We start from the raw sequence: 22,066 nt of genomic DNA on the forward strand, positions 1-22,066 counted from the left end.
AGTTAGGAATCAACAACAGTGTCGTTTCGTTCGCTTGGAAAGCCTACTAAACCATACGTACAGCTGTTAGAAAAGTTGGTGGCTGCCCCAGGAAAGCAACTGCAGTTGATGACTGATATATCGTCTTGCAGGCGAAAAGAGCCCGAAATCAGTCATCAAGAGCCATAGCTCAGCAACTGTGTACAGCAACAGGGCGACAAGTGTCGCGGTTTACTATCTCCAGACGCTTTCACAAAGGTAGCCTATTCGCCCGCCTTCCTGAACGCCGCATCCCTTTGAAAGTTGGCTATCAATGCCACCGTTTAGAGTGGTGCAAGGAGCACAAAAACTGGACATCTCATCTATGAAATCGTGTCCTCTTTACGGATTAGAGTCGTTTAAGTGCCACAAGCGATTCTCAACGGAAGTTGATTTGGAGAGAGGTCGAAACACGATTTCATCTCAGTAACATCGCAAAAACAGACCGTTACGGTGGTCCTGGAGTTCTCATCTGGGCAGGCCATTATGATGAACGGGCGGACAGAGCTCTACGTTTTCGACAAAGGTTCTGTAACCGGAGATCGCTATTGTCAGGAGGTGATCCTTCCTTATGTGCGTCTGCTTCAAGGTGCCATTGCAGCAGACTTCATTTTTATGGATGAAAATGCACGGCCACACCGGTTTCCTGCCGTTCTGGAAAGGAAAGATATCACTCGAATGGATTTACCAGCCTTCTCCTCTGATTCAAACCCCATAGAACATGTATGAGATGCTCTGGAGAGACGCCTTGCGGCACGATTACATCCTCCCGGAAAATCACGACAACTGAAACAGATGCTGATGATTAAGGAATGGGCACTCTTACCTCAAGATCTATTGGACAATCTGGCACTGAGTGTGAAGAGACGGTGCGAAGCAACCGTTGTAGTAAGGGTTCCTTAGCATATTCCATACTAAGGAACATCTCCTTGTTGTTCTTCCTCTTGTACAGAGAATCACGTGTAACAATACTATGAGTTTATTAAAGCCTTTTTTTGTTTGATTTCATGCTGTATGCATTGCATTCATTTTTGCGTAACTATGCTTTAGTCATCGTTGAAATACAAAATGCTGTCTCTCATTTCTGAATTTTATGCCTATCAGATGATTTCTCGTGGAGTTACGGCAAAAAGAACACCTGTCGCTTAAGTTTTGCACACCAGTGGAATTGGTTTTTCTTAAGGGTTTATTTCCCAAATCATTTTAATTATTTATATTTAATTAAATAACTGTTACTGGTCTGCTACTGGACAGAGGAGGCCATTACATTCATTCCCCGGGATGTTCTACATTGAAACTTTGCTCCTCTTTTCTCGCGAGCATAGAATTGGGGATAGTGTCATTGGGTCGCCCCCTTTGTTGCAACTTGAGCAACGTATTGGTGATGAGATAATTAAATGGCTGGTGTATCTTGGTCATTCCTAACGAATGTGTTAAGTTACAAGTAACCGATTATTTGAAATAACGTTGAAGCATATAGGATGTGATACACGTAATGGCATGGAAAATAAAGAATTTGAATTTATCTAGTCGGATGGCAATAGCGGAACAAGATAATTAGTTTTAACAGCTCATCCTCACCACATATAAGGGGAAAATTATGGGTACGAGAAATAGCAGAAAAACTAGAAGGAGAAAAATTACAGTTAGAATTAGGTCTACTATATTTGGAGGACTAGATGAAGAATGATTTTACGTTTGAGCCTTTGGACATGATGTGTGTTACTTAACAAAAGTATCTCGCATAGAACATTTGTGGTATTTATCAAGAAATTTAGAAGATAAAAGCTTAATTTGATGTATCCCTGGTAAAATATATCCCAATGAAATCGCTTATCTTAACGACTTGCTATGGACAATTCTTTTTGTTTGCTATGACTACGATGCTTTTTGTTATAACCACTTCAACAAGGTAATTTTTATTTAAGCTGTAAATTCTAAAATAAGTATTTGAAGAAATAAATTTGTAGCTACGTTTTTAGAAATATCCTGTATAATTTATGCTTATAAATATTCTTAGTTAGTCATTTCACTTCTTAAGACTGATAAGTGTAAAATTCGCTTTTATTAATACAGCAAAAGAGAAAGATAAAAAGTGCAACTTAATTATCAAAAAGGCCTATTCTTAAAACAGAAGAAATAGAAAAAGAGCAAACTTAATTATTGAAAAGTTTATTCTTAAAAAAAGGAACATGAGAAAAGTGAAAGTTTATTAACGAAAAGTCTGTTCTTAGAAAAGGAACATGAGAAAAGTGATAGTTATTGCAAAGTCTCTTCTTAAAAACGAAAGAGTGAGAAAATAAGTGAAAGTAATTATTTAAAAGTTCGACCTCAAAAAAGGAAAAGTGAGAAAATGAAAATTAATTAGTAAAGTAAAAATATGAAACTTAATTAATGAGTATTATTTTTAAAAGAGAAAGAGTGAAAAATGGTAATTAAATTATTGAAAACTCATTCTTATATTTATACGCAGGTCTAAGAAAAGATAATTATTTTCTAAGACAATAAAGACTAAAATTTTCCGTAAGACGATAATTATAATGTTTCGAATGCCTTATAATTGTTCCTTAATATTTCCACTTCTTAGATAATAACAGCTTGCTGTATTCAAATTTGATAAAATTTAGCAAGATCTAAGCGAAGCATCGTTACCTTTCTCGCGAATTTAATACTTATCTCCATTTGCTTTCAAACCACCATTTTGAATGATTAATAAGACCCCTGCGGTACATTTCATCTGCGGTTGCTGCTTTCAATGCATCTTTACTGTTACGGCTGAAATGGCATTTTAAATGATTAAAAAGATTCTCTTCGCATATTAAATGCATAAAGCGTTTTAAATATGCGCATATTTGGCCATTTCAAAGGATGTTTTTATTAATTTAAAAGTAGGTTCCATATTTCTAAGCTTATGTTTTCAAAAATTAAAAATATTACAGAAATAGGGAAAGTTTTAATTATACAACGTATAAGGATTATTTATTAAAAATTCATTTTTAAAAATTTGTGGTATAATATTTTGTTAAAATATGTATATTTATTCAAAATATTTATATAGTTCAAACAGAATATCTCGAAGACTTAATGTAAGACAAATTACACAAAATGTTTTTATTAATTTTGTCAAAGTATATGTAAAAGCCTTTTTGGATATCATTTCAAAATTTCTAACTAAACATCTTTATCAATGTTAACGACAATGAAGATGCATTTTTCTATTGAGTTCACAGCATCGTTTGTTAGAAGTACATATTGACATTAATTTTTCAAAAAATGTTTACTCTTCAAAGAAAGTGTAAATACGACGTTGTAATCAAAATAAAAATTACTGATGTACAAGGAAGACACCTATTGCATGAAAATATATTTGTTATTTATTGAGATATTGTTAAATAGCTACTTGCCGTGAGAGGTTTCTACTTCCTCTTAGGGAGAAAACTAAACTCTTAAGAATTTGCCAATTACCAAACTTTTAGTGATCGTATAGGTAAAACGGTAAATGCACTGCGTAGTAAAATTGCATCCCGGGACCGCGCCGTGAGAGGATCGTAAACATAAGAAAAACATATACAAGATATATAGGAAAAACATATTAAATATATAAAGAAACATACTGTAATAGGTTTCCAGATTAAATATCAGTTTATTCGAATTCATCACCAATAAAATAAAATCTTATCCTCATCAGAGAGTCTAAGGGGAATTCTTCAATTTGTCATTTACTTTTTTTTTACATTTAAATTCATATAAAAACCTTAAGGTTTGTCTTGGTAATTTAGAAGGGGAAAGGGAAACAATTGAAAGCCTGTGAATTAAATTAAGATTCGACGTTGTTATTTTACATTCCAAGGAAATCGTTGAAACCTTACTTAAAGTTCAAACACAAAAAAATGACTTATCTGGAAGGACGTCTTGAAGTGGAGGACTCGTATCCTAATAAGCGTTGACGTCGGCGGGGCTCATTTTTACGGTCACAAATGGAAGTTTCAGAAGACATCGTCCTGTCCTGGCACTATTGGCGGAACACACACGCAGGTAACTGGTTTTCATAACGACGAAGCTATTTTAACTCTGGAAAAACAGAAACAGGTGCACTACTGCCCAGCACGGCTATCCGCCTGGTCTTGAAAGTCTTAAGTCAACACGCAGGTAACTGGTTTTCATAACGACGAAGCTGTTTTAACTCTGGAAAACAGAAACAGGAGCACTGCTGCCCAGCACGGCTATCCGCCTGGTCTTGAAAGTCTTAAGTCGGTTTTCATAACGACGAAGCTATTTTAACTCTGGAAAACAGAAACAGGAGCACTACTGCCCAGCACGGCCATCCGCCTGGTGTTGAAAGTCTTAAGTCACTCGCCCGGTTCAATTTCGCCTTTTAACCAGAACGCGGCAGGGGAGCATCTCTCTTCGTAAATTACATCTTTTTCAAGCAAGTTTCAAGAGTAACCTCCAAAAGTAAGTTCAGCCAGCCAGTAAGTCTCTCCAAGTCTCGCACGAAAAAAGACACCAAAAAGTCTTTCCAAGAGTAAGTGAGTAAAGTCTTTAAATCTTTCAGCAAATATTCATACCTCTTCAACCTCGCCTCTTATTCGTCTCCTTCACAAACGCGGGGCTCCCACTATGGCTTCAATTATCGCCCCCTTAATTTTGGCAAAATTTGCGTTTTCCACCCCTGAATGCGGAAATAAGGGTGATCGCGCATGCGCGCCCTTCTTCACTTAGCCAACAACCGGACCCTCAATCGCCAAAACCTGAATGACTTACATCGAAAGTCAAGTAGCAACCTTTAACCTTTCTGTCACGTACTTTCTCTCTTAAGGTCAACTACACAATGAAATTCCTTCTAGAACATTCTAAAGGACAAAGCGCGCGAAATCATGACTTAGCAAAAATTGCTTCCCTTTCCCTGCTTCTTTTCACAATGAATCAAAGCTTGTACAAAATTTGCAAATAAAAGAAAATAAATAATATTCTTTTAAACTAAATAATATTCCCAGAAGTATCTGTTTTTCCCCAAAATTAAAGCCTTAAAATAAATAATTCAGAATCAAATAAAATTAAGATTTCCATAAATCAGAAAATCATTCACCTAGTTTTTATAACGCTATCAGACAAATTCTCTACACAACAATATTTATGCAAATTTATAATTTTATATTTGCATTGTAAATTGAATTTTCAATGACAGTATACATAACAAAGTATGAAACTCAACAAAAGTGCTATTAATCATGAAGAAACATATCACAAAGTAATTAACACTAGCTTTTAATGAGGTTTTGTAGAGTCTGCATTTGCTTTCTTTAAAATTCAATAGCAGAACAAGAAGCACATTCTATTAATTATGCTACCAGAAATCTTTCAAAAAACATTTTTAAGAACTTCGATAATTAAAAAATCTGATGTGTACACCACATACTTCCTTGTACGGAATATTAAATTATACGCATTTTTTCTTGCATTTCATTTAAACTTATTGGATTGAAATAAATCTACTTCGCCGACAGCCCATAAAACACAGTAGAATAAATGCATTCTTTAAAATTCACTCTAATATTTGTTTACCATAGCGACACTCTGGCGCTAGATTCACTTAACAGTATTATATTTCGTTCATATTATAACTCATAATGCATAAAATTTATATCATTTAAAGAATAGAATTATCTAATCGTTGCCACATATTCTATTCAAATACTATAATAAAGCTATTAAGCAAACAAAGCAAAAAAGAAACAGTTTTTACAGACGATTGAGTATTTCTTATTCAATTAATTAAGTTCTCACTTCGCGAGAAGGAAAAATACATAAAAACTCAAAATATCTATTATTAAAATTACGAAGTAAATCTTAAACACTTATTTCCTCGAAAAAATTCCAGAAAGGATTAAGCATGGTTTAATTGGCAATAATAAATGAAGGCGTTATCTTTCTTGTTGCTCTAGATTGGCAACAAATCCATTATTCTGCTGTTTCAAATGTAAACAAGCAATGGCCGCTATCAAAAACATTATTAGGCTTAGCGGCACTTAAACAACTTTAAAATTGTTGATAATTCTAAAAATATTGCATAGAGATTTACTAAAGGCATAAAAACCTTAGCCGGAAGATAAGAACAACATAATTTAATCATTTTTAAAGCAAAAAATGTACAATTTACAAACATACGAGAGTAAAGAAACTGAGATCAATGAGCCGGGTAAGAGAGTGGATATGTATATAAATATATTTATATACGTTTGGTGCGGCCGATAGCAACCAAAATACGAGGTGCACATCTACATGTTATAGCAGTCCTATATACAAAATTTCAACGTTCTGAGGCTACTCGTTTTTGAGTTATGCGAGAACGAGTCTTTTATTCTGTTCTTTCGTACAGATATCACGCAAAAACATCGTTAAATTGCATTCGATAGCGGTCAAAATGGATATTTTCGTTGAAATATGCTGCCTGAAACTTTTCGCGATTACAATACTTCCTTTTTACTTCGTACAAGGAAGTAAAAAGGCTTAAGTTTAAAAATAGGAAAAATTATAAAATAATTAAAATATTTTATCATTAAATGGTGAAATCTGAATCTTAAAGAGAATAAAATGTTTTTACTAAATTGCTTTAAAACTAATAATGATACTAGTAGTAATAATAATGATAGTAAATAATAATGATAATAATAATGCATATAATAATTTTGCTACATTTCGTTTTATAAAGTATTTTATGGTGTAAAGTAATTTCTCCTTCCTTTCTGTATGACTTCGTGGTATAACGGTAGCACACTCGACGTATATTTGAGAAATCCAGGTTTGAGTCCCGATGACGTTACTGCACATTTTTCACGTCTCCTGCTTCAAAATAACCTAATGACTCTACAGTGGATTTGGCGATTGAGTCCCCTAACCTTCACTCACCCTTTAAAAGGGGGAGTATATAAGGTAAATTCTCTCTCGTTTCTGCATGCTTTCGTGGTGTAACGGGTGCACACTCGGCGAGCATATGAGAGTTCTATGTTCGAGTCCCGGCGAGGGTATTGCATATTTTTCATACCTCCTGCTTCAAAACAATCTAATGTCTCCACACTTTAAATCTTATTTTTGAAATCACCAGCCAAATAAAATGAATACAATGCAGCTGCTTTAAATATATCGTAAGAAGTATGTTGGAACCCAGCACATAACTCCCTTGAAAGCTGTATAAGTTATTGGCTAATTTTAATGGAAATTGTAGGATGCAATAGGCACGAAAATTCAGTCAAAAGTTCTTGGTATGGCAGCTAAACGAGCTGTAGATCTTCGTTTGAAATCAATTTCAGTCGATTTGGATTAAATCTAGAAGCATAACTGGAGCATCGAGAGGGTGGGCTTCAAAGCTTCAGTGATGGTAGAAAGATAATTACGAAAGTCAGAGATACCTTTTAGAATGTTGCGTCCTTTCGGTGTAGAACGTTGAGTTCTAAACGGAGCGTAAATTGGAGTTTTTTGTAAGATTTGCTCTGTTTACTTATATAATCAAACAATTACAATCTTTTATAACTCTGTTCTTCTCGATATTCATTTACGCTGCACTCCTGCTACTTTGAAAAAAGAACTAACATTCTGAAAGGTATGGCTACTTCATGTAAATTCACTTCCGTCATCACTAATGTTTAATTTAGAAAACTTCAATGACTTCCATCCCTTTCATGTTTAAGTCTTTAAACTAAGGACCCTTCATTTCCGTCTATTTCTCTGTCATTCTTAGTCAAACGTAGCCTTCTCATTTCCAAATGTTTAAAATAGATAATTTTACAGTTTCCATTATAATAATAAATAAAATCAAATTCTTATTTGTAAAAGATGAAATACCGGCCGTTCAATTATGGAGTATTTATAAAATTCCTTGTGAATGCGCTTTTGAGTATATAGGACAAGCTCGCAGAAAGCTGAAAGAACAGATTAGGTATGTGGCACGAAAGAAAACTTTTTCTATTTTCTGAAGTTGAAATCACCGCTTGCACTAATTTGCCTTTCGATATGAATTTCCAAGAAACTCCAGATACTTCTCTACATAACAGTCTGACTAATGACGTACCTTCACTCTATCCTCATCAGACGCGTAGAAAAATCTGTTCCGAGCCTCCAACTCTTCTTTCGATCAAATATGTTGTTGTGATTTATTTCACTTGTTCGACAGCAGCATTAAAACAAGCCTACGAAATTCATCATGGTAAGGAGTGCAAGACTGTTCCTGTCGTTGGCAAAAGCCTTGAGCACCATATAGGTAAGAGTACAACTTTGCTCAGTTCCGCCCCAAATTTGATGGAGAGCACCCCGGTGGGACGGGTCCTAGGGTCTTTCATCCCTCTCCTCCTACCACCAACCTCTTGAGAGGAATTTACACTCGCTGCATATTTAGAGCGCTCCCTGCCGCACTGAAACTTTACATTTACAAAAGTCCATGCCTTCTTCGGGATTCGAACTCGGGCTCTTCGGTACGGCAGTCAACGTCGCTAACCACTATTCCGGTTGGGTAGCTCGATCAAGTATTTCAATTTGCATTAAAAATTGAAAGGGTCTCGGGACAAGTGATTTTTTTTCGATGCCCTTGATGGGAACGGACTCAAATTGTACGAAGCCTCACCAGTGGCCGAGTGTTTAAGACTGAATAATACTACTAGTCTGACCTGGGTTCGAATTCAAGTGAACAAGCTGATGGCTAGGTTTCATGGTTTCCCCATGTGATAAGTGAATATGAAGCAATTTCCCTTAGAAAATTCCTCACGAAGGCATCCCTTCCCTCAGTCAGGCAGCCTTCGTATATTTTGCTATGTTCAAGGAACTTAATTTAACCTCCAACTTGCGCATGAAGCACTGTGACTTTTGCTGTGTTTATTGTAACTACGACACTTTGGCAATGCTGGACTAGTTCCAGAGAAACTTCATTCATCAGTGAAACTTTTACGATGAATTATTTTTGTTTATTTGAAACTACATAAAGCTATTTTCCTAAAGTATTTATGTATATGTCTTGTTTAATACTATAAAAGTGCAATACGTTTAGAAGTAAGAAATGCATTTCACGCAGGATGGTTTAAATTGGGTAATTAATTAATTAAAAATAAGAATTTTGTGCTCTTACAAGCACAAACAGTAAATGATTTAAGCAAGGATAATTTATAGTGAATAAGAATTTCGTGCTCTAGCAAACGCAAAATGATAATTTACAATGTTTGTTAAAAATCATGATCTAGAAAATAAAGATAAGTTAAAAAAACAAAATTTATATCATTTTTATTTAATAATGAAGACAGGAATGAGTTCTACAGATCAGTCGATTGCTATCGTACTTTTAATTTATTCAAAATAATTCGAAGCATTTGTTGCAAATACCGCTTATGTGACACTAGGAATAAAAAATTACTGCATTTGAAAGAATTTCCCGAAACAATATCTTATGTATGATTAAAAAGACTGAATACTGATTAAATGCATCCAAGGACATTTTTCTATTTGTAGGGAACTTCAGTTTATACAGTTAATTTAAATGCTTCATTGAATGCCCCATTCTGAAACATAAATCCTTCTCTTCCTTCAAGAAAAATCTCGTAAACTTTCCATTTTGAATGTTTATGATCATCTACCCGTAATACGAAGGAATCATTCCAGTAATCGAATGTTCTAGTGCCTTTAAAATGACATGAAAAACGATGCAATATCATGAATATCCATCGTAGTATCATATCTTCGATTGTAGCGATGGGCTGTCATCGATTTTGAATTTTGTGAACAATTTTCGATGTCATTTATTTAAAGCTAGAAAATTCGTTTTCCCGCGTTTCCTCAGATACGAGCAATTTAAAGGGAAATATATTCGAAATTTTATTTGTTGATGCAATATTTATTGATTTCTCCCATGTTTCTAAAATAACATCTGTCATGATTGTTATCGTCTGCTAGGATTGTTGGCACCTCGAAACTATATAAATCCTAGAGATGGTAGAAGGATTTTGGAAAAACTGCGAATATGTGAAAGCTTCGGCCAAAGATCACGTACATGTAGGATGCATCTGGTTCTTTAAAGCCTCGTCAAAAAACATAGTTACGACTGACAATGGTGCCTTCTATATTCAAATTGTGAAAATTTATTGATATATAAATATGTTTTATTATATTGATATACGTATAAATAGGTTATTATTAAAATATTACTGCTGAAATATTTCGTTAAAATGAGTTACATAATAGCGGATAGCGTTAGATGCAAGCTACATGTTTGTGTTATGTAGGGAAATATTTGTTTAAATGTATTCTCTTTTTATTTATTTGATTATTTGGCATATTTTATGCAACAGATTTAGCAAGCATATTCTTCCACCCACTTTGTGGTTGGTATTGTAAATTGTAAGTGTTTATTTCCTAAATAAAGTTGCACAGATTGTAATTACAAATAGTTGAAATTGCGAAAATTTGTATCGTCATGTTGGCAATATTTGGTGATTTCTAAGTAACGTGGTAATTTTTAGAAAGCTTTCATAAAAAACATTTTCAAACTATTAACAGCAAATTTTCCCAAAGCTTCCAGATGTTTTATCATACACTTGACTACGTATATATAAGCTTGTGTTTGAACACAGAGAGTCAGCTCAGCGAGTTAGTTTAGAATTGTGCAATTGCGCATTAACTATCGCCTTGGTACTCTATTAGTGATGTAATTTGATATTTCTCTCATGTTAAGGAGAATTTTCCTTATTTTTGTTGTTCTTTTTGAGCAATTTATAGCTCTGTTCACTTTTTAGGAGTTATTGTTTATTTCAATGAAGTGTATATTTCTTTCTTTTCATCTGGCAAATTTTTAAAGAGATCTTGGCAATTACATAACTTTAAACAATATTGTTTGGGAAGGGTTACGCACTCTAGATTGAAAAAAGTCCTGTTTTGATATGGATTTGAAAGGAAAATTAAATGATCGAAACTGTATTTTGAACTCAAAATTTGAATATCATTATGAGAGATTTATAAGGAAGGTGATATGTTTTTATTTGAGGAAAAATATTTACTATTCCAAATATAGAATGCCAAGTAATGGCAAATATCTGCACTATTTACCGTAACAAACAATTCCATTACTAGAAACTAATTAAGCATTGTTATTTTCAGTTTTTCGTTTTAGAAGTTTTATATACCATCAACATAATTTTTCATCCTCTAAAATCAACTTTGAGTAGAATTCCAACTCTCGTCTGCAACAGAGGTAGCAAAGGAAATGTCATTTTCTCTACTGCTTTCATTATTTTAAAAAATACGTATTTGAATGCAAAATCCTAGTATCTGTAAGATTAGATAATGTATGCTTCACTTTATTTGCAATGACAATATTTTCTGTACATGCATATTTTGCATCGACTCGAGCACATTTTGCATCGATGCTACTTTCAGATACCAGTGTAAATTCCGTGATAACTCTAAAATAAATTTCAGAAAGCAATGTTGTTTTTAGACTAGGTTACACGGAGGCATAGACAATAAATTACAAAATCAATAGAGACTTTTTGGCTACTTTTCCATATTTGCATTTAAATAAAACTGCCATTTTTAGTAACCATTAAATTTGCAAATTGTTAAAATTCATGTTTTATGTGCCCTGTAAAGCTCTTACTTTTTGATGGCTTTCATCTATTTACTGGTTTCAAAGATTAAAAAGTAAAAATGAAATAATACTGTCTGTATACTGTACTGTCTATATGTCCGGATTGTGAACTGGAATTTGACAAATTAGTTTAACTCAAAATCGATTCCAATTTGGAGGATATTTTTAAAGAGAACAAGAGGAATATGCTGAATTTTGGAAACTTCTGCTTCAAAATTTCACGACTATATAAAAGGGTACAGAAACGTTGCTCACATTCTTCTCACCAACAAATGTCGAGAATTTATCTTATTCTGAAATGTGAAGAACTTATACGGAATTTCGCTTACTGATTTTTATTTAATTTATTAAAAATAGGAAACGGCTTGTCCTAATGTCAAAACCTCGCACAGTCACAAAAAACATCGCAGAGATCCTTTATATTATTCTAACGAAATATATTTCAAGTACTTTGTTTTCTCCGCCAAAGGAGAACAAATTGAGGTTTGTGTGACATGAGAGTTGAAAAATCGGTCGTAGGGGGCTGTCAGAGAGGATCCGAAGGAACCACTGAATTTATCACCACCATCGTAGTTCAGTTAATGGCTATACGCATTTTCGTAGACAAATCATCACAGACAAAGCATGGCTCTTTGCACTAGGGTCTATATCACTGCTCTTTATATTCGATAAATTTATATAGAATGATGATTGTCAGTTTCGACTTTTCATTAAATTAAAATACCGCATTCAATTCAAAACGTTCGCAAGTAATATGCTAATACGCTGTGGGCTTGGCATTTACTAGCTATATATAGGGTGATAAATGCATTTCCTAAGATTGTTCTAATTCGATGAGGCAAATCAAAGATAATTAATACAGGCTTGCAACGAGATTTCTGAGTAGGTGGAACTAGAATATATATTAAATGCACGTGGCAGATTATGTGAATATGATAACAAACTATGCAATCAGAAATTCTCCAGCGAATCTCATGAACTATTTCATTTCAAGTAATCTTGTTGAAATATCCAATGAGTTGGTTTCAAAAGCGTTAAAATACAATTTATAACTTCGATAGATGCAATCTGTTTACCGTTGTAACAGCAGAATGCATAAGGAGTCACTAGTTAGCTGAATGCTGTGTTGGTTGCTTAGCATTGTTTTCTGTTATATATGCGATTGTATGAGCGTAAGAGTTTTAATATTTACTAAATTAAAATATTGATTTAGGTATGTGATATAAATGCAGATAAAGCAAGCAATATGTCGTCAAACTTTATCTTGCATAAATTATACTTAATCTCGAACATTTTCATCAAAAGAGTTGTGGGGTTATTAGTTATTTTAACGGAGCAGAAAATAGGAGAAACTTGCGATGGCGAATAGGAAACTTGTGGTATTCAGACTCCGAACTTACCGGTTGCTAGTCTAACGATAATCATTAATATTATAAATGTAATATTATTTACACTCATGTCCATAAATTAAGGATAATTTGGAGTCACGCGGAAATCGAACTCTAAAATATATATATCACCTGTAAAATCACTACACACATCTTCAAGAATGATATGCAAATTTCAGGAAGTAACCAGATGACACCGATGGTACGTCACAATGACGAGAGTGTAAGAGAGTGATATATAAGAAATACAGGCAAGAAGTAATATTGTTCGCAGGGGCTTTATTGGCATTTCAGTGCAATAACCGAAAAGTTATGACACAAAGAACGCATTTGGATGATTTTTTAAGTGGTAGAATTATCGGCCGTCTGGAATGTGGGCGTAACCAACTGGAAGTATCAGACGAACATGGAATTGCCCAGAGTGTCATCTTCAGGCTTTGGCAACGACTCCCAGATGATGGTAATGTGAGTAGACGTTACAGCACAGGTCGCCCCAGAATTACAACGCCGAATGAGGACCGGTATTTGGCAGTTACTGCCAAAAGAAACAGGCGGAGCATAGCCTCAGACCTGTCTCGTTAGCTCTCTTCAGCCACTGATACGACAATTTCAAGGCAGACCGTGTACAGGCGTTTAGAGAAGATTGGTATATATGCTCGTAGACCTGTCAGATGCGTTCCACTTACTGCAATTCACTGTCACCTGCGGTTAGCCTGGAGTAGAGAGCATGCATTGTGGACACCGCAACAGTGGGCTTGTGGGATGTTTTCCGACGAGTCCAGGTTTAGCTTGCAGTCTGATTCTCGCCGGACTTTCATATGAAGATCTTCAGGTACCCGTTACCACCAAGAAAACATCATTGAACAACACCGTTACGGTGGTGCAGGAGTGCTCGTTTGGGGTGAAATTATTCTGGGTTCCAAAACTGATCTGCATGTTCAAATTGGAACCATGACAAGCCAAATCTATCGGGACGTCATTCTGGAACAACATGTACGTTTGTTTCGGGGCGCCATGGGCGCACAATTTGTGTTTATGGATGATAACGCCCATCCTCACCGTGCAAACATCGTAAGCGAATGCCTCCAATCGGAGGATATCACCCGTATGGACTGGCCAGCATTCTTACCGGACTCGAATGCAGTAGAGCACGTGTGGGATATACTTGACCGACAAGTTGCAGCCCGTCAACCTCCTCCTACATGTCTATCGGAACTTCGGAGAGCATTGCATTTTGAGTGGTGTAATATCCCCCAAGATCAGATCGATAATTTGATATCAGCATGCCTAGGCGTTGTACGGACTGTATTGCATCGTCTGGGAGACATACAATGTAATAACAATCATACCAACCATGTAATATTGGTTTTTTGTAATTTGCTCCAGGGAGAAAAAATCGCTAATTTTTTTAATAATATTAAACATATAGCATCTTTTTTTGCCCTTTACCTTTTGTTTAATAAATAAGCTTTACAAATAAGTCAAATTTGTTTTGCTTCTAACTCTTCCTTTGCTTGATTTTGCATTATTCTTAATTTATGGACATGAGTGTAAAACATATTGTAGAGTCATTGGAATTATTATTTTGGAAGCAAGAGACGTGGAAATTGTGCAATGCCCTCGCAGGTTTCGAACTTTGAACATCTGGAATAAACGTAGAGTATGCTTCCAGTTACATCATGAAGGCATGCAGAAAGGAGGGAGAAAATGCCTAATAATATAATAATTTTGTATGTGCTTTAATTACTTATTTATATAATGTGAATTCAGATTTAATATTAGATTCAGATTTAATAAGTTAGAAAGAGAAAAATCTAAACGTAATTCAGAAAATATGACTTAAAGTCAATAATCAAGTCTCGAAAGTCAGTCAATAATCCGCACAATCCTTGATACTCTGGTGTGTGGATTATTGGAATTCTACGTTAATAGCAATAAAAAAAAGGATGCTGTCAGCTAGATACGAATCGTAGATTTTTTTATTTGCAATATTGTAGTTTATTAAACAAGCAATTGGCTCTTTCAGCAAGAGAAGGTACTTAAGTAACATAAATATTACTTAAAAATTTAGCACCTTATTTTTGAATAATGCTAAGTGTAAATAAAGACATTAAATTTAACCTCTTTTTCAATTACTCAGAGTCTGAATGAAACTAAGGAACTCAGGCTCTCCTAATTAGGAGTTAGGAAAAAACACAAAAAGATATGAGCACAATTTAGTATTTTCACTATCAAAAGTTAAGTAGTTCTGAAAAATTGACAAAAATTAACATTTGTTTCGAAGTAATCTTTCTGTTTTAACTGCAAATATGAAACTTTCTTCATAGATAGTTTAGAAATTTTTTTGCCTGCAACGATTTGCTGACACGAATTTCTTTCACAAATTTTTTGACAATTCTGAAGCAATAATATTCAGGCATAATCTATCCTAACTCTTTGATGCCTCTAGTATTACATTAGTTTCAAACAATTGCTGGAGACGAAAATTTGGTCCACACATACCTACATAATAATGTACTTTCTTAATCTCGGGCCCTCAAAGTGCTTTGCCATAATTAAATAAACCAAGCCAAAAACCTTTCCTAATCTCACTACCCACGTGACAGCCATACAGTTTGCAATTGTGATTATAAAGCACATCCATTAAACTAACGCAATTAGTACTAGCTTATGTACTTCAACCAAAAGATGTAAAATCATGATTAAATTCTTGTTCTTGAAATTCCTGATTTTTCAGAAAAAGTTTCATAAGAACATTAATCAAATTTATTTGGCAAAAATAGACAATTTTTTAGCATGCATTATTCTATGCTCTTTTACAGAAAGTGTTCTTTATTTCCTCAAAATGTTCCATATTAATCTCTCCATTATACTTAGCACGGACATTTTTATCTTTATATATAATAATAGTTTAAATAATGTTATTAATATAATAGCATTATAAAATGATAAATTATTAATATCTGGATGATCCAAATCGTTGTAATTTTTAAAAAACGAAACGAAGCAATTTTTAAAATCATAGGAATAAAATCATACGTTAAGAGTAAACATAAAATATCTATACCAGACGAATAAAATGTCTAAGTATACATTTTTTGACACATTATGTTTTTAGAAAAAGGTACTTTATACACGGAAATGGTCCATACGACAGATACAAATTCAACTAGCATTACGATATCAAATATGATGCTTTGAAATGTCAGTTTTCAAATGGAAAATAGATTTTTACTCTAAAATTTAGCTTTAAAAATATTAAAAAAATAAAATATTGGAATTTTTCTTACTTCGGAGTGAGTGGAATCCGTAAGCGGTATCAATGTGTCATAGTTTCCTTGCTTCGTCTTCAAGATTTTGAACATTTCGTCGTTCATTTTTCTTGCACATTCCAGATGTATTGTATTCGCATCGGCTATATATACTGAAAAGATAAGAAATGCAAATCTTTAAATCAATAAAAATAAATGCTTCGAAAATGGTAAAAACAATACAAAATGGAAATTTTACAAGACTACGAATTTTTAACTTATTGAGGAACTTTATAATAACTTTTTAATTTATATCACTTTGTGTAAACTCATATCACACTTAGTACAGGGTCTCGGAAAGTAAGCACAATCAAAGCCAGTTATAGTGAACCCCGTTTATAACGAGCTCCAAGACATAAAGAACGAACGTCTGGTCTCGCCAGATATCTTACACTCTTTAATGTTGTTTTATAGAGCAACAGCGAACTTTCAAACGAATGGAAATTGAGTATAAAGAACTTTTAGATATCTTTGACTGAAGCAGTTCGGTATTTTTGGTAGTGTTTTCTAGAGTTTTTAGCTGAAAAAAATTCCTTTTTTAATATCATCCATGTTTAGACTTACAAGGATAGTGAAAAATACTATTACCCTACTTCTTCTAATAAGGCACTCTTGGAATGGCATGAAACACAATAAGCACATGTTAGGCCATCATACTGTATGGCGAAAAGAATTATTCATAATTATGAATATGCTGTTTATAGGGAGGTCTATATCATGTTTACAAAGGTCCGTAACCGACCTTTATTTTCTCAATCGTTAGATCTAGTGAAACAGTTCTCAGCCGTTGGCTTTCTAAATTATTGGACATTTATTTCCAGTTATAAAAATGGGACAGAAACTCGTGTTTTGCCCTTTTTAAATTTAAAGAAATCCCTTTTAATAAAATACGATATGTTAATGTTTTACATCCAGTTTGGACAAGATAAGCGTTATTTAGCAACAAATAAATAAATTTAACTAAAATTCCAAGTAACTGCGATAAAAATGAAGCAATGTATTTTCTAAAATACAAAAACGAATTATTTTAGTTTTACCTGTTTTTCGCTATTACTTATACCCAGAGTTTATAAAAACCTAGGGAACATCGCGGGAACTTTAGAATCCAAATCAAAGTATTTCATCTCAATTATTTACTGCCCTATTCAGAAAGCTTCAAATATTTCAGAGTACGTTTATGAACTGGATGATTTAGTTCTTGCGATGTACAGCAATCAAATTTATATTTCAACTAACGGGCAAGCCCGCCAGATGAGCGGGCTGCGGCCAAAGCAAAATTTATAAGTTCTATGTACCCCTGAAAAGCAAATATATGGAAACATTTCAATATGAATGAAATCAGTTAATTTTTTTCCGAGCAACAACCAATTCGTAAATAATTTTTTAGTTGGCAAACCAGGAAACAAAAACTTTTGATACTTCAAGTTAATAGGTATGACGTCATGATTTAAATTTAATATAATGTAACAACTTTTTCTCGATATCAATAAAAGAATAACCGTGGCAATAACATATCGTGCCAGTTATCCTATCGTGAAACAAAATGTTGCCAGCGGCAGCTATTTATTTAAAATGTTAATATTAAAGAAACATTTTCGACGTACAATGATGTCACATGAAATCACGTGCTTTATTAAACGTCAGAATATGATCTTATATAATAATAAAATGTTTAATGTTTGGCAATGCTATTTTTATATTTTGTAAAACGTACAAATTTTTTATTGGTAAACTCTACGATTTGAAATCGAGCGGTGGCAACACTTTTTGAAATAAAATAGATTTTTACCTCCAGCGCACGAGACCGCTGCCACTCGCGAAAATTAGAATTTTCAGAGGTTTTAATTAATATTTTGGCTGATTAAACTCGTACGAAGATGAGAAGGGTCTGGCTCCCCACGAAGTTTTGGAATCTGGGGGGTACTTCTCTCGAAACTCAACTCCCCACCGTTTCGGAGGAGGTAATGTCACAAACAAATAAATAAATAAACCAAAACACAGAGAGACGCGCACAGATTCCAATTATATAGATACTTGAAGACAAAGTAAAGCTGTTTAAATAAATAATTATACTGTTTTTGTAATATAAATCAACGAATAGAAACGAAGCAAGTGAATTATTAATATATAATAATTATATAAAAATCAGAAATACTGTTTAATTAAATAATCCATAAATGCTAAAGACTCATTTCTATACTGAGTGCAAGAACAGTAAAGTTATTTGGTAAGGATATTATTTTAGGACATGCTCGTCTAGCTTTTAAACATTATTGTTTTCTTGATCTTCAACTAAACGAAAGGCAAGTGCATAATAAGAAAGACATAAAAAAATTTCGAGAATTTATAATGGCTAAAATGATGCGATGCTTTCTGTGGTGAGAGGGAAGAGAAAGGAGGAAAAAGAAACTCAGTGGTGTCATTCAAGGATGGGATGGTAAATTCAAGGATGGGATAGTAAGATTTGTTTATAGATGGGTGAGAAAAAATAGGTTCGAATTTAAGGTCACTGACTAATGTTATCTTAAAGCTCAAGAAAAAACTAGTAAATCAATCAAGAACGCTTTTTTGGATAATTCTGGCAGGAGCAAAACGGAAATCATGGCTTTCAAACCAATAATGTTATTAAGTGTTTAATTTGCTTCTTTTTTCGACTATAAAATTCATACTTCTTGATGCCAAGTGATCTGATCAATTATGAATGACAAATATTATTGTAAGATCCTCGAAAATTCGCATTAGGAATTGGGCTCTTAAGAAGAGACTTGCGTATTTCATTGGCAGAGAAGAAAAAATAAGAAATCGAAAATTTGCAAAATACCCGCAGTTTTCTAACCGAGGAGAGAAAAAAAAGAGCAAAATCTAAATTATTATTATTGGTTGGCGTACAAGAATGTTTTTCCTGTTAAAAGTGGAAAATGTTTTAATTGCTTGAGCAGTAGCTTTCCAATATTTTTTCCTAAAATTTTGTAAAAATTTCATATTTATGATTGAACAAATGCTTACAAATTGTTTTTAGTTTAATATTTTATTTTACATTATTTATTTGTATAATTCAAGACTTTTCTTATGTAACAGACACGATTCGAAAAATAGAAACAAGAGTGTAAAGAAGTCTGTGACTCTAATGTAAATAACTATATTATGCAAAATAGCTAAGTAAAACCCAAGTCAAGTCTCTAATGCTTACAAAACTGAAGAAAGCGATCTGATGGTTTAGAATCTGACTTAAAGCAACAAATATGTATTAACAAGTCAAGGAATTTTACCAAATAAAAGCATAACTTTCTGAAGCAATGAATTTAATCTGTCTGAAAGGCGGACTCATGCTTGCAAGCCAGAGAAACGACAATAGAGTAAAAATGGAATAGATACTAAAATTTCGTAAGTGTGTTTCTGAAGTTTTCTGCAAGAAATTGGTTTCACATATAGTCTTGTAAGTACAAATAAAATTAATTTCTTTCACCTCTAAAGTTTTACATCAACGATTTGCAACAACTTCAGAGTTTTCATTGCTGTTTTATTACGTTCGCTTTAATTTATAGAAAGAAAACGAACATTCGCACTTAGAACTAAACATCCTGAGACAATTAATCGATACTAATTCAGAAGTCAAACAACAAAAATCAGCGTAATGTTTGCAAAATTTTCACAGGACTAGTTTCGATGGTTTTACCGAACCACCATCTTCAGCTGCAAAACCGCAAATGAACAAGATAGGAAATAATGATTAGATAAGATAAGAAAGCCTGGACAAGAATAAGCAAGTGACGCCATCTGTTGGCGAAACCAGAACTAAAACATAATTTCTCTAAAAGCCGAAGGCAAATTTGGATTGGAATTAGGATCGTTAACTAGAACAGAAAGATTTTTATGAATGTGAAAATCTGAATATGAATATGAATATGAAATATGAATGTGTGTTTTTTGTGTCTTAACAATTAATCGATGTTCAGGTTTCAACTGAAGAATATTTTCTACTTTTTTTTTTTTAAGAATAGACTTGCTCCCTTTAATGTCTGCTTATTTAATAATTCTGTAATGTAAGAAAGTACGAGAAATACAGTAAAATTCTTCAGAGGCATGCATAATGTATTACACTAGAATCAATATTTGGCAATTATAAACATTTTATGCATTTTTAAATTACTCAGATGAAAAACCGTCATTCCTACTAGCAATCTAAGAAGCATCCAAAGTATGATAATTTTTTTTACAATGATAAGCAATACTTATTTTGTTACCTTGTGAGAAATGCCGTTTATCGTTTAAAATATAATTAACGAAAGCCGCAGCTTTATTAAAACGGCCACATCGTATACATCAGAAGAAAAATGATCTCACTAAAAATACTTTTACAATTCCTTTCATTTTAATTCTTTTTAATTTTCCTCTAATGATACAAATAAATGTGTGAGCATATATATATATATATATACACATGTGTGTCAATCGCGATGTGTTTGTGTTAAGCGCGAGTTTTCTCCAATAGTTACAACATTGATACTTTTAATCTTTTGAGAATATTTGAAGAAGCATAAGCTGCAGCGGACTCATGCTTGCAAGCCAGAGAAACGACAATAGAGTAAAAATGTCTCATATGTCTCATAAAATGCCTCAGTCATTTCCATATGCTTGTTTACACATTTGTATAGCTTCTAAATTTGCAATGTAGATGAATCAAGCATAAAAGGTTAATTTGTTTTATTTTTAATTCTTTAAAATAAAATGTAGTACCACCATTAAATCTGTAAATATTTTTATCATTAGCTAAATAAAGTCCTAGCTAACGATAAATTAATGAATTAATGACTTCTTAAAAAATTATTATTTTTATGCAGATTAGCTGCATAAAAAAATTTATCATCATGTAAAAACTTTAAACTTTTTACATGAAATTAGTTACAACATCATAAATGTAACTAATTTCATGCCTTATAAATGCACATAAATTAGCAAAAACTTATAATTAATCACAAACCATTTACTTAACTTAAAAAGATATTTTTGTATAATTTATCATTTTTCTAAAATTTATTACAAAGAAATTTCATCTTGCATTAGTGAATTCTGTATAAAGATATCGCTGAATTTTAACAAAACATATATTTTGTAAGCTATAAAATTAAATATAAGCTTGCCAACATATTCTAATTTAGGGAAAATACATTCAATTTTTTTTCCAACCTAAGACTTTTATTTTTTCATTAGTTTAAATCAGGGTTTCTTAAACTTTTTTCAGTCATGACCCCTTTTATCACTGAGATCTTTTCGCGACTCCCAGGACCTCATAATATTTACAAAAATTTTGTGGGACCCCAGAAGTATTGCACAAATCCAACACATGCGTGAGTGAAACTGTCAATTTTTTCACTTGTACTGTAATATGCTATTGCAGTTTTAGGTCATTAACTTTAACTTCTAATTTTAAGATATGGAACAATGTGAAAATTTTAAATAAGTAACAGACAAAATGACAGCACCACGCGTAAAGCAGAAACGACAATAGAATGCATAGTTTTTAAATGAAGGTTTGGTAAAGTTACAGTTTTACTTTTCCTTAAGTGCTAATTTTAGACTTCTGTTTTCAGATTTTAGTATCATGATTGTCTGAAACATTTTGGAAAAACCTGGTTAGAGTACCGTTATCTAAGATTCACGGGAGAAATATTAATTTTTAAATTATGTAGTTTAGAGTAATTTATAGTAAGCAGGTTCTATTTTTA

General features: G+C 33.1%; 1 protein-coding gene across 1 annotated transcript in view; it reads right to left on the reverse strand.

Moving 5' to 3' along the window:
• LOC118185857 (cell surface glycoprotein MUC18-like) overlaps positions 1 to 22,066 on the reverse strand; it is a 1,126,921-nt gene that overhangs the window by 54,229 nt on the left and 1,050,626 nt on the right. The window contains exon 12 of the mRNA XM_085820901.1: positions 16,320 to 16,453. Coding sequence (XP_085677027.1) covers positions 16,320 to 16,453 — 134 coding nt within the window. The remainder of the gene's footprint in view (positions 1 to 16,319; positions 16,454 to 22,066) is intronic.

Source organism: Stegodyphus dumicola, chromosome 7, assembly GCF_044657685.1.
Source record: "Stegodyphus dumicola isolate Sdum_Otavi_A_Nest chromosome 7, ASM4465768v1".
NCBI classification, from domain to species: domain Eukaryota; kingdom Metazoa; phylum Arthropoda; class Arachnida; order Araneae; family Eresidae; genus Stegodyphus; species Stegodyphus dumicola.